Genomic DNA, 12,850 nt, shown 5'->3' with positions numbered 1-12,850 from the left:
TATCACTTGCTTCCTTTGGCCAAAACTCCTCACCATTGGTAGGCTGGATAAGATGTGAGTAAGTTTAAAGGTAAGTCTCAACCTTGTAGTAGTGATGCACATAATTTTCTGTCTTTTCTTTCTTGTAAGCAATTGCTGAAACTGCATGCTTACAAGGGATGCCTATTAAATCCCATCTATAGCAATCACATGTATGCTTATCCAAATCAACTACAAACTGCTTTCCCTTACAATACACTTCAAACTTTGATCCACCAGACCATGTAGATGTGCAATCTCTAGTTGCTTCCTTGTTAACTTCTAATTTATCTTGAATCCTAGGACAAATTGGGTCAAACTTCTTCAACATTGTATCCCTATTTCTTGGGATCCTTTTCATAAGATATCTCCTAATCATCTCACACATAGTCAATATGGACTTATCCCTAGCATCAATTATCTTGGAATTAAATGACTCACAAAGCTTGTTCAATAACGTGTCACACTTAGGCCAAGTACTAAAAGCATGTCTACTCCAATGTGCACAGTCAATACCCATCAAATGCCCATAAGCATTGACATCTACATTTCTCATCATCTCCATCTTTGCCTCAAACCCAGGTCTGGTGGTCTCTCTTGCTGCTGCCCACATTAAATCCTTCAATAGTTTACCCTCGTGCTCCTTCTTGAAGTTAGCATATAAATGCCTAACACAGAACCTTGTATGTGCTTTAGGAGCAACTGTTGCAAGAGCAGGAAGTAAGCCCTACATTTAAAAAAAAAATGTTATTACGTAGATATTAAATAATTTGAACACTAAATATAAATATAAATATATACAATGAATACAACATCCAACTTACACAAAAAAGAAACACATACTGTTGGTCAGAAGTAAAGGTCCAACCATGTTCCCTCACAGGACCAATATCAGCTAACAACAACTCCAAAAACCATGACCAACTATCCTTGGTCTCACCCTCACAAACAACAAATGCTATTGGGTACATCCCGTCATTCCCATCAATCCCAACAGCTGCCAATAGTTGCCCCTTCAAAAATCCTCTTAAATGACAAGCGTCAAGACTAATAATTGGCCTACATTCCTCCAGAAATCCGGTTCTACAAGCAGCTAGGCACAGATACATTCTCTTGAAGTGCAGTGTGGGTGTGTGTAGATTAATTTTGACTGTAGTGCCCGGATTAGAAACTCTCAACTCTTCACAATAATCTCTAGCTCTTTCAAACTGATAGGCAATCCTTTCTTTAAGCATTTCCAATGCAATCTGCCTAGCCCTAAAGGCTTTGTCTAGGGAAATGTCTACTTGAAACTGATTTTTTATACCTTCCTTTATCTCAACACTTTTGATGTTGGGTCTCCCTCTAAACACCTCTAGCCATGCAATTGCAATCCACCTTGCAGAAACCATCCTACTATGAAAAGCCCTAGAACATGTATGTTTTTCTCGATAGGTTTTCACAAGCAAAGAGTTTTCTTCACGGTCCCATGAAGCATAAATATACCACTCACAATTCTCACATTTGTAACTCACCTTACGAGACTCATTCTTAACAATTAACAATGGATATCCGTGCTTAATTCTATAAGACTGCACAGCCCTCTTGAACTCCTTGTGGTCACTAAACAACATCCCTTTCTTAAAAATAGGGTCGAGCATATCCACCTCAGCTCTAAATTCAATGTACTTGGGGTGCTCTTCATCATCCTCAGAGTTGACAGGTGTGCACAAAACGTCAGAGTGCCCATAATCACTTTCCCCACTTTTTATATTATGCTCCTCATCACTAAAGCAAGTGGGTACCCAATTTGATGTGTTCTGCTCATAAGGGTTTACGTTTGATTGGTCATAGGCAGTAGTTTGGACAATGTGAATGGATGGAGCAATGTAAGTGGATGGGTCAATGGGGGAGGACAGTCTTTCATATCTATAAAATTCACTATCACCTACCAAATCAGCATAGTCCTCATCAAAAAAATTGTCATCTACTCCAACTCCTTCATCAACTTCTTTATGAAACTCATGCTCATCATCACCTTCATTACCTTGATCCTTATCAACTTTTTCCTTAACAGCTTGTTCAACATGCTCCACATATATGTGTACTAACCTTTCAGGTGCAAATTCTAACCAGTCACGTACAACTCTAACATCATCATCTTTTTTCAATGGAAATAGGCCATTATAAAGTTCCATATGAGGAATTCTGTAAAAAAAATTCGGCCACATTCGTAATACCAAGATCTTTGGCATACTTAGGCATATCAAAAACAACAAAAGTGTCAGGATCAACATTTGAGACCCTTGATTCAGTCCCTCTAGCATATTCAACATGTGTATCACTCTGTGTAATAAATACCCCTCCATGATGTATAGACATATCAAATGGTTGATCCATATTTAGAGCCCTTAAAACACGTATAAATGAATTACTAAAATATTACATTTAATTAATAAATTAATAAAACATAATTCACATACATGTATATAGGAGACATTACTATAATATAACATTTAATTAACACATTACTAACATCACCATCTTCTTTCAATGGTCATAAACCATTATTAAAATAAATATAATACTATATGTAGACAAGAGCTATAAAGTAGAACACATGGACCACTCAGTTGAACCACAACCGTTCCACTTAGTTAATTTACCAAGTAAAAATGTGCACTATTTTACACCATTCAATACACAGCTCATCATCACAGGTTGACCCACCAAAATTATATATCAATAAAGTCACCACTTCCAGACAAAACACAACCAAATATATCATAAACCATAGACAACAAACCCCACCACAAAGTTCCAATAGCAAAGTAAATGAGTTACACACACATAGAGAGTTCTAGCAACAAATCCATCACCCAAAAAATTTAACAAAAACCCCCAAACATTCTGTGCATCCAGCAACAAAATCCCAAACAAAAAAAATTGAACAAAAACCTCAACAAACCCAAACAACAAAAGCCCAAGGAAACCCAATAAAAAACCCAAAATTTCAATCCAGCAATGGCAAGAAAAATCCAAAAAGAGAGAGAGAAAGAGAGCCATAGAGCTGACCTAGAGCCTTCGATGAACCCGTCACCGCTGCTGTTGCCGCCTTGGAGCTGACCTGGAGCCTTCGATGAACTTACTCACGCCTGCGTTCACGATGCAAGAGCTGGTTGCAAAGCCAATGCGGTGGTCTGAGTTCATAAGGGTTAGGGAGCTAAGGGCTAGGTTTATGGGTTTAGTTTTAGGATTTTGAGTTCAGAACAGTGCCGTAACAAAATTTTGTTTGTTCTCTCTTTGGACAAAACGGCGCCGTTTAGCAATTGCCAGGTCACCACTTCATTTCTGTTGAAACAGTGTTATTTTGAGCTTATTTGGCAAAAAAAAAAAAAAAAAAATTGTCAGCAGGATGACATAGCAGTTAACACCAGAAACTAACCGGGGGTGATTTGCTAATGGGACCAAACGTTGGGGTGTAAAATCAAAGTTTCGAAACGTTGGGGTGTAAAATCCAATCACCTCAAACGTTAGGGGGGTAATTTGCAATTTACCATATATATTTTAAATAGTTTGATATTTTGGTCTTTTGGAATAAGAAAAATGCTATATTAAGGAAATTTTACAATTTCAATATGGTTTTGAAATATTTTTCATTTAAAATTTTTTTGACTTTTTTAGTCTTTTTTTTTTTTTTTTTTTTTGATAGGAAAAAAAATGACCAAAAAATTTGAAATAAGAATTTGAAATTTGACTTTTTTGGTCATTTGAAATAAGAAAAATTCTACTTCCATTTGTGTTGACATTCTTAATATGTCTTTTTTTTTTTTTTAATTGTATCTTTTGATTATATATTTCCTTGTAAGTAAAAATTCAATATTTTTTAATTGTATATTTATGGGAATTTTTTTGTCTCTTTATGTTTACTTAATACAAAGAGTGCTTAATAATTAAATTTGTATTAAGAAAATGATGTAAGGACATGATTTGCACCACAGCCCAAATGGCATAAACAATGGCTTAAAGAGCCCAAAATAATGAATTTGTTAGAGAGTAGGCCTGATTGAATGTTCAATGAGTTAGATGATGGACTAATTACTATCAAAACAAGCAAGACAAGCAGTTTGGATAAAGAAGGATGCTTCTTGGGCAAGTCCGAGGAAGGTCTGTTCTTATATATATGTTTTTTTTTGGACTTATACAAATGTTCAAGTTCTTAATTACACCGTGCTTTTCTCCTTTCTCAATTTCAAATGCCCCCTTCTGTCAAGGGGTTCTTCCTTTTTATATCTCCTTCTCTTCTTTCATTCCAGCCTTCCACGTGTAGATTAGATTACTAATCCTCTTTATACTTGTCCCATTAGTACCTTCCTGAAATTTTTGTGAGTAACTGTAAGGTTGGAAACTACAGTTCAGGTATCACTTCCACATTAATGCGGCCAGGAGGTTAGAAACAGAGCATTCAATGTGGTGGTAACAGTTTTATGCCTAGATCTTTCTCATCTCTTTGGTGACTCACCTCTCACTGAAGTTTATCCTTCCAAGCATGGTTGCCCACTGCCTAAGGCTTGATGGGTGGTCAGACTTCAGGCCTCTAATCTACCGTCCGAGGAGGAGTAGCTTCTCGAACAACATCACTTGTTTACTATGACTTGACCTCTTCTTTGGCTTACTAACCTACCTGCCTTTGTCAACACTTATCTGTCCTCAGGCTATTTGATGTCTTCGGGTGCGGCCCACGGCCAAATATCCTTATATGGGCCCTTCACCCCTACAAATGATATGCTTATTTTTTTTCTATTTTTTTTTAAAACTTATGTATCATTTTTTGACATTTTAAATTTTTTCATAAAAAATTATTCTGAAATTTCATTAAATTTTTACTGAACTTGCAGTTCGATCAATGACCTATTGATCAATGTGATTTAAAGTCTGTATTGAAACCGAATCAAGTTTTGGTCTGAATTTAATAACTCGAGTCTTAAACTCTCCATTTGATTTAGCATATTATTTTATTTTTACCTATATTTTTTACCTACTAAACTGTTTACCTATATTTGTTTTCCCTATTTGTTACACTTTTCCTCTTTTAGGTAACCACTTTTCCTTTTCACCTATATCAAATTTCTTTTATTTATTTATTAGGAGAAGAAACCTACATCAAATTCCTTATTCTAAAATATATTTCATTTAAATGGATAACCAGATCAAATTCTTCAAACATAGGTAACAAGTGTAGTTTAAATAGATATGGATGAGCTGATGGGGTAAGTTGATGTGGAAGGTTTTTGGGTGTTTGGTTACCTATATTCACCCCTTTACCCATTTTAAGTAATATGCATGCCGCCAATGCTCTAAGTTGGATTTTGAGAAATAATAGCAAAGAGCCAAAGATAAGGCCAAATGTATTGTGATTGTCTATCCTCTCTTATTGTATTTATATTTAAAAGTGAAAGTACTTATTGTTACCATTTAAGAAAATTGGATGTGGTAAGATTTTATGTAAATAAAAGTTTTTACAGTGAATATCTTTACAAAATTTAAACTTTTTTCTATTTTCATGCTTACGAGTTGCAAGTTGAGTTTGCTTGTCACATTTGTCTACTGTCCAAGAGCAATGATAACACAACAATTTTTAACAAATCTCTTTTAGCAAGCTTTTAAAAAAAAAAAAAATTAGAAGAAGGTAAGTAAATTGAAGTTTTTACTGATTCTCATTTAGACCTATTACTGATATTACTTTTTACCTACCATTAACAACTTGCCACCTAGACAATTGTGATTTTTTATTTATTTTTTATTTTGTAAATAGACTTTCTGAAGTCAAACTCCGATCCCAAATATGTAAACGTGGCTTGTATAGACATTTTCTTTTGGTCATTGTGGCTTGTATAGAAATACATGTGTATAAGTACCCTCAACCAATCATGAGTAAGAATTTTAAGTAATGACATTCATTTTTTGTTTGGGTTATCAACTTCTAGCAAGCTATCCCATCAAAAAAAAAAAAAAAAAAAAAAAAAAAAAAAAAAAAAAAAAAAAAAAAAAAAAAAAAACTTCTAGCAAGCTAGGCTGTACTTCCATGACTTCCATGTGTACATGGAAACAAACAACAAAGAATTATCAAAGTCTCTAAAGGGATGAGATTTACAACCAAATTACAGTGATTTCTAGGAAATTCCAATTTAAGAGAAGCAGCCAACACACACTGAAACAAGAATTTTACACCACTTTGTACATAGGAATAATGCTATATAAGAAAGAAACAACCATGCTTCATATCTAAGTTATAGAATAACTTGTGCATGTACTCCTTTAATTTTCTTTCGAGTATATGCTGTGTGTAACATATACATAGGAGTCGCAAATTACAATTTACAAAATTTACAGCCAGGGAAGTGGGTTGTGAAAAAGAAGATGGGTGGGGAATGCTATATTATTCCAAGAATAATATTGGCATTGGCAGGAACTGTGATGACGATGATAATGACGAAAATAGGACCAATGACTGCTTCAATTGATTATGCTGATGCTTTGTCGAAGTCCATTTTGTTCTTTGAAGGCCAGAGGTCAGGAAAGCTACCCTCTACCCAACGTATTACATGGAGGAAGGATTCTGGTCTTCAAGATGGCTCTGACATTCGTGTAAGTCTCTCTCTCCTGGTTTAAGTGGACAAGTGACAAATATAAATTTGTTTAGCTTTAATTTTAGAGACAGTGTGGCGTGGTACTATCTCCTCTTATCCCTTTTTTTTTTTTTTAAATTTTTTTTTTAAGATAGTAATTGTAACGTATGGTGTCTGCAATTTGTCTCCTCTCATCTAAATTATGGATCTTACAAAATTTTTTTTTATACAAGATAGAATTTCTACTCTAACTCCATCTAAGTGTATATGTGTATGAAGCTCCCTCTTGGTAACTTGAACTCGGCCCTTGACCCCCCACCTCACAAGTATTTATACTTGTAGAATGACCATCGCACCAAGAGGAGCGGTGGTGATCTTACAATAAATTAAATAAACTATTATGTCAAAAGAGGAAGTAGTACATATTTTTTTATATATAAATTTTTTTGAAAATGGAATTTATATTAATTCATGGTTGTAACTGAGCTAATCATTCATTCTTTATAAGTTCTTATATATGCGCAATTGCACATACCTAAACCCTCTTAAGGAATGTTGTGATATTATATTTTTCTATACAAGTCATGGACATAACTCCTTTTACAACTTATTAAGATGTCAAGTAATGAATGGTGGACAATATCTTTCACATTTACCCACCATTGACACCATCTTAAATTTTTCATCACCTAAACACAACCATTTCAACTTGTCATGGAACAACATGCAAAGTCAATTCAAATTAACATTTAATAATTATTAAGGCCTATTAATAAGAACACAATCCTAATAAATGACTATTAATAACTATTGTAATTATCAAATTTTATATTTAAAATTATAAACAATATTTAGATTGGTTAGAAAAAATAAAATATATGTACACACACACTTGAAGAATAGGTTAGAGGTTGAACTTTAGTACTCATGAGTCATGATATATCAAATATGCCATTGCTGATAAGACAAGTGGAGAATTGAAGGAAATATGACAGATTCTTTACTCTCTTTTTTTTTTTTTTTTTACTTTTCCATCACTTCTTAAATGGTTACATTGATTAAGAAGTGAAACTAACAATAAACTTTCCCTACTCAGAGGGATTTAGTTGGTGGTTACTACGATGCTGGTGACAATGTAAAGTTCAGCTTTCCCATGGCATTCACAGTAGCAACATTGGCATGGAGTGTTATAGAATTTGGCCAATTAATGGGCTCAGAGCAACAAAATGCACTGGAGGCTATTCGTTGGGGCACTGACTATTTACTTAAAGCCACTAGTGTTCCTAATGTTGTGGTTGGTGTAGTTGGTGACCCGAATGCTGATCACAATTGTTGGGAGAGACCTGAAGACATGGATACTCCTAGAACCACTTATGTGGTTAATAAAACAAGTCCTGGTTCTGAGGTATCAGCCGAGATTGCAGCTGCACTTGCAGCCTCTTCCATAGCATTTCGTGGTTCTGATGATAAATATTCTAAACTACTTCTTGATAGAGCTAAACAGGTAATTGAATAGTTGATTATTCCTTTTCCTTATTGGTTATCAATAAATAAATTCCAATATCCTCAAGTTTTTTCACAATTGTTTTCTTAGTTATGAATAGTAAACGTCAAGACTCTTTTATCTCTACATGTCCAAGATTCAAAAAACTCATTCCCCAACTATTGAATTATCCCCAAAAGAAATTTATGAATAGTAAACAATGAAGCCATGAAACTTGAAAATCAATTATGATTTGTCAATTTAATTGCGAAAAATACTGTGTATGTAACATTATGATTGCTTATATAATTAATTTATATCAATGCCGATTATTCCTTTCTTTGGTATCAGGTCTTTGACTTTGCTGATCAGTATCAAGGATCTTACAATTCTAGTATTCCACAGGGTGCATGCCCATTTTACTGTGATTTCAGTGGCTACGTGGTATGCAATATTGTGACTCCAAAAAAACTAATATTACAATTAAGTTCTTGATCAAATAGTATCAATTGTGTAAATTCTGAAATAGCTCTTCTATTTGTAAATCTCATCGATTGAATAACATTAATTGGGTGTTATAGGGGACTTGAATCAGTTAAATTTTTAGATTAACCTTTAAAGAATCTAAATCCAAACCACATCGGCACATCCTCTAAAACTGGGTAAATTTTCATTTTTGTCAATTAAATTTTAATTTATTTAATCATTTTAGTCCTTAAATTCTAACATTTTGTGGAAGTAGATCTTTTCATCCATTATGTCTATAATAATGTCACTTTTTCACATATAACAATGGTTTTATAGACGACACTATATAGATTAATTACCAGAAATGTTAAATTTGAGGGACTAAAATAATAAAATATGAATTCATGTATGAAAATGACAATTCACCCAAATCTAAAGGGCGCAATTTGAATTTAACCCAAAAATTTTGCTGTTAAGTTCCAACTTTCATGTAAATTGAATTTAAAATTCAATGGCTAAAAGTTTTGTAGTTTGACTTATATCTTGTATAGGATGAATTGTTGTGGGGAGCAGCATGGTTACTCAAGGCAACAAACGATGCTTATTACTGGAATTATCTTAAAAGAAACCTAAACCATTTGGAAACCGAAGATATAGATGGTAATCCATCAGGAGCTGGAATTAATGAATTTGGATGGGATTCAAAAACTGCTGGTACTAACGTACTTATTTCCCAGGTTAGATCAAATTTCCCACCATTAATTTTCTTCTTATAATGAGAAATATCAATCTCAAATTTTCTTCTTCTTCCTGTGTTGGCAGAGGGTGATGAAAGACCCTAATAATGCTGATCCTTTTGTTCTCAATGCCGATGAATTTGTATGCTCCATATTACCCGACTCACCTACGGTCAAGTCAGTCAGTTACTCTCCAGGTAGCTTTCTCTAATCAATTCAAATAGAAAGGTTGAATTCATAACAAGGAAATGCATATGCATGATATATGAAATAATTATTGAAGAAATTAAACTCAATTAGCTCATACCCACTTAGTTAAATTTCTTGAAATTGAAATAAAAAATGTTGGCCATTTCTTTTTTTGGAAGGAAGACAATATTTATATGAGTCGTACCGTACAAAATAACCTTTTATTGAGATCCCAATGAATGATGATTTCCATTTCACTTGGAATTAATTAAGGTAAGAAATCTAGAGAATTTATTTAATGGTAATTTTATTATTGGTTATATTTAACAACAATTGAAACTTTATAATGTGCTTAGATATGTAATACCTAATCTTTTATTCAATGGGCCGGGTCGGGCTGGCCTGACTCATTTTTACTTGGCCCATGGGCATAATGGGCTGGGCATAATAGGCTATTAACTAGTTAACAGGTCGGGTCGGGCTGGGCCGAAAGAGAAAACCTCAGCCTATGACCCTGTCCATGGGCAACGCCCATTTTGTCTTTAGCGAGCTGGGCTATCGAGTTGGGCCTAATGGGTTACTCATGGGCTTATATTGGCATATTATTTTATTATTTTTATAAGAAAAGAATCAATTTTTTATAAGGGAATAATCATTCTATTTTTTTAAAGGAAAGAATTAAAGAATTTAATACTTAATTACAAATTTGACAATCAAATCTATTTAATTTTTTGTTTTGTTAATGGAAACCTATTTAATTTTTTTTATTAAGGCTTTAAATATTTTTTTTTATCTTTAATAAAAAAAAATATCAAATGGTTAATTCAAATTTGCTAGATTATTAGAAAAATATATATTTAGTAAACTAAGTTTAGCACAATTACTTTGAGTATCTTAGTGGTTGAGGGAGTTTTCTTAAGAAATTCCTCTATAATATCTCAAGATTAATCTTTCATACACTTCCTATATATTTTTGTTATGAATTATGAGTTATTGGGTTGAGTCAACAGGTTAGGCCAACGGGTTGGGCTACTGGGCTAGCCCACCGGGTACTCATGGGCATAAAAACTAGCCCACGGCCTAACCCACTGGGCTAGTGGGCTACCCATGAGCCTCAATAACAACGGGTCGGGCTGCCCATTAGCCCGATGGGCCGTCGGGTTTCTAGGTCGAGCTATGGGCCGTGGGCTATTTGATGACCCTTACTTTTATTTATTTATTTTGCCTAACGAGGGTGTCCAGAATCTAGATCTCTTGGAAAACTTTATTATTCATCTGTGTGTATAGTCTCCTTATCTTACACACACCAAGTAATTACTCAAAGAATTCCTTTAAGGTCACCCTAGATAATTACTCAAACAATTCCTTATTTGCTACAGATTTCAAATCAAGAACCTCATGAATAAAAGCCTTTAATAAAAAAGTCCACTAGACCAATTTAGGATTTTGTAATATCTAATTTGAAATATGAAATGAATCAATTTTAAATGGAAAACATCATTTTTCATATATGTGTGTGTGTATATATATATATATATATTTTTTTTTTTTTTGGTGTGTGCGTAAAATGTTAAATATGATTATTGAGATCCAAAATTTAGCTAGTGAATTTGAGATTGATTCATCATATTTTGAATCTGTTGATTAGGTGGGCTTATATTCAAAGACGGAGGAAGTAACCTACAACATGCAACAGCTTTGTCTTTCCTTCTTATTGTTTATGCTCGCTATATGATAGATGCGAAGAAAGTAGTTCGTTGTGGTGATTATGTAGCCCAACCGGATAAGCTGATCGAAGTCGCAAAAGGCCAGGTATATCTGCACCACATCATTATCAAGGAATTTCATACAAATTAGACATGATTCAATAAATTCATCTACAAATTTTGGTTCATTTAGTGCACGAGCAATGCTGTTCATTTAAGAGCACTACTTCAGTACTCTTCAAGTAGTGCGACGTAAAACGACAACATGATACTCTCTCATTTTACATAATCGAGTAAAATTCTTTCTCATATAAAAACAATGGAAAACTACAATATCTACTCTTGTGATTTGCTACCATAATAACTTAGTTCATAAACTTTAAATTCCAATATTTGACCCCCTAATATAAAATTATTAGGATTCGGTCCAAAGTATTCTAACATTTCATTTGTATCCAAGTCTTTAAAAGTCAAACAATTGAAAAAGTTTGTGGGATTAAATTATGATCGAGTCAAATCACAACAAGTGATTTCTTTGTCCAACAAACTCAAAATCTGTTAGTTTAGATGAAAACCTAACAACTTCATTCTAATTGAAAATTTAAGGTATCAAATATATAATAGAAAATGCTAGATATACAAATATATGACAGCAGGATAAATTGCAATTTTGATAGTGCATTAATTTCTCGCACATGTTTTGATAGTTAAAGATTTTGCATTACTTGGTATAGTAGTTATCCTTTCTAATTGAGAGTGAAATGTGAATTATGTATGTTGCAGACGGATTATATACTAGGAAACAACCCATTGGCCATGTCATACATGGTGGGCTTTGGCCAAAAGTTTCCTCAAAGGATACATCACCGTGGATCTACCATTCCTTCCATTGTTGCACACCCAAAATTTTTGGGGTGTCATGGTGGTGACCTATACTTTAAAAGCCAGAAGCCTGACATAAATCAACTCACAGGGGCTATTGTTGGAGGTCCTGCTAAGGATGATTCTTTTGAAAATAGTCGATATAATGTTCCACAATCAGAGCCCACTACATACATGAATTCTGTTTTCGTGGGAGTCTTGGCATACTTCAAAGCTAGCGTATAGAAATCTTCATTTATGTGATATATGGCTAGTTTAGATGGAGGGGGATGGAGAAGAAGTAGAGTGGCTGAAATTGGAGAAAGTGTCTCTCCTATGAAAGCTCCTCTCTCACTTGCGTGTGAAAATATGGTTATTTGAAATAGTTGTAAGAAATATGGTTATTTGAAATAGTTGTAAGAAATAAAAGAAGTTTAATAAAGTTGTATTTTGAATAAAATGATATTTTACACTGTGTTACAGTAACAGAAGGGGCACTTCCCATTAGCAAAAGGATAGTGTATTTAACTTATTTTGACAAGAGAACAAAGGAAATCACTATACCCGGAATAATATAAAAAGTGCTTCTATAATATATACATATATAAGCTAAAAAGATTAAATTTAAAATTCCATTACTAAGTCTGCTGCATAAACGACCTTCACTATTACTAGGTTATGGGCTCATCTTACATATGAACCCGAGCGTATGCCACTAGCCTTAAGGATTAGAACAAAATGAAATGACCATCACTTTACAGTCCAAGAACCAACTTTTAG

At 33.7% G+C, this 12,850-nt stretch overlaps 1 protein-coding gene across 1 annotated transcript; it reads left to right on the top strand.

Annotated features, from left to right (window-relative positions):
* Positions 1 to 6,453: 6,453 nt before the first annotated feature.
* On the top strand, positions 6,454 to 12,316 carry LOC142621052 (endoglucanase 8-like). Its single transcript, XM_075794370.1, has 7 exons — positions 6,454 to 6,645; positions 7,723 to 8,130; positions 8,461 to 8,553; positions 9,129 to 9,314; positions 9,400 to 9,511; positions 11,152 to 11,315; positions 11,993 to 12,316. Exons 1-7 carry the CDS (start codon positions 6,475 to 6,477, stop codon positions 12,314 to 12,316), a joined length of 1,458 nt encoding a protein of 485 aa, XP_075650485.1. The 5' UTR covers positions 6,454 to 6,474.
* Positions 12,317 to 12,850: the final 534 nt, after the last annotated feature.

This window comes from Castanea sativa, chromosome 12, assembly GCF_040712315.1.
Source record: "Castanea sativa cultivar Marrone di Chiusa Pesio chromosome 12, ASM4071231v1".
Classification (NCBI taxonomy): domain Eukaryota; kingdom Viridiplantae; phylum Streptophyta; class Magnoliopsida; order Fagales; family Fagaceae; genus Castanea; species Castanea sativa.
This window is presented reverse-complemented; position numbering and strand designations above follow the sequence as displayed.

Coding starts and splice junctions, on each gene's coding strand:
- LOC142621052 (XM_075794370.1), top strand. CDS start 6,475: ATGACGATGATAATGACGAAAATAGGACCAATGACTGCTTCAATTGAT. Junction 6,646..7,722: donor AAGATGGCTCTGACATTCGT/GTAAGTCTCTCT, acceptor TTCCCTACTCAG/AGGGATTTAGTTGGTGGTTA. Junction 11,316..11,992: donor TCGAAGTCGCAAAAGGCCAG/GTATATCTGCAC, acceptor TGTATGTTGCAG/ACGGATTATATACTAGGAAA.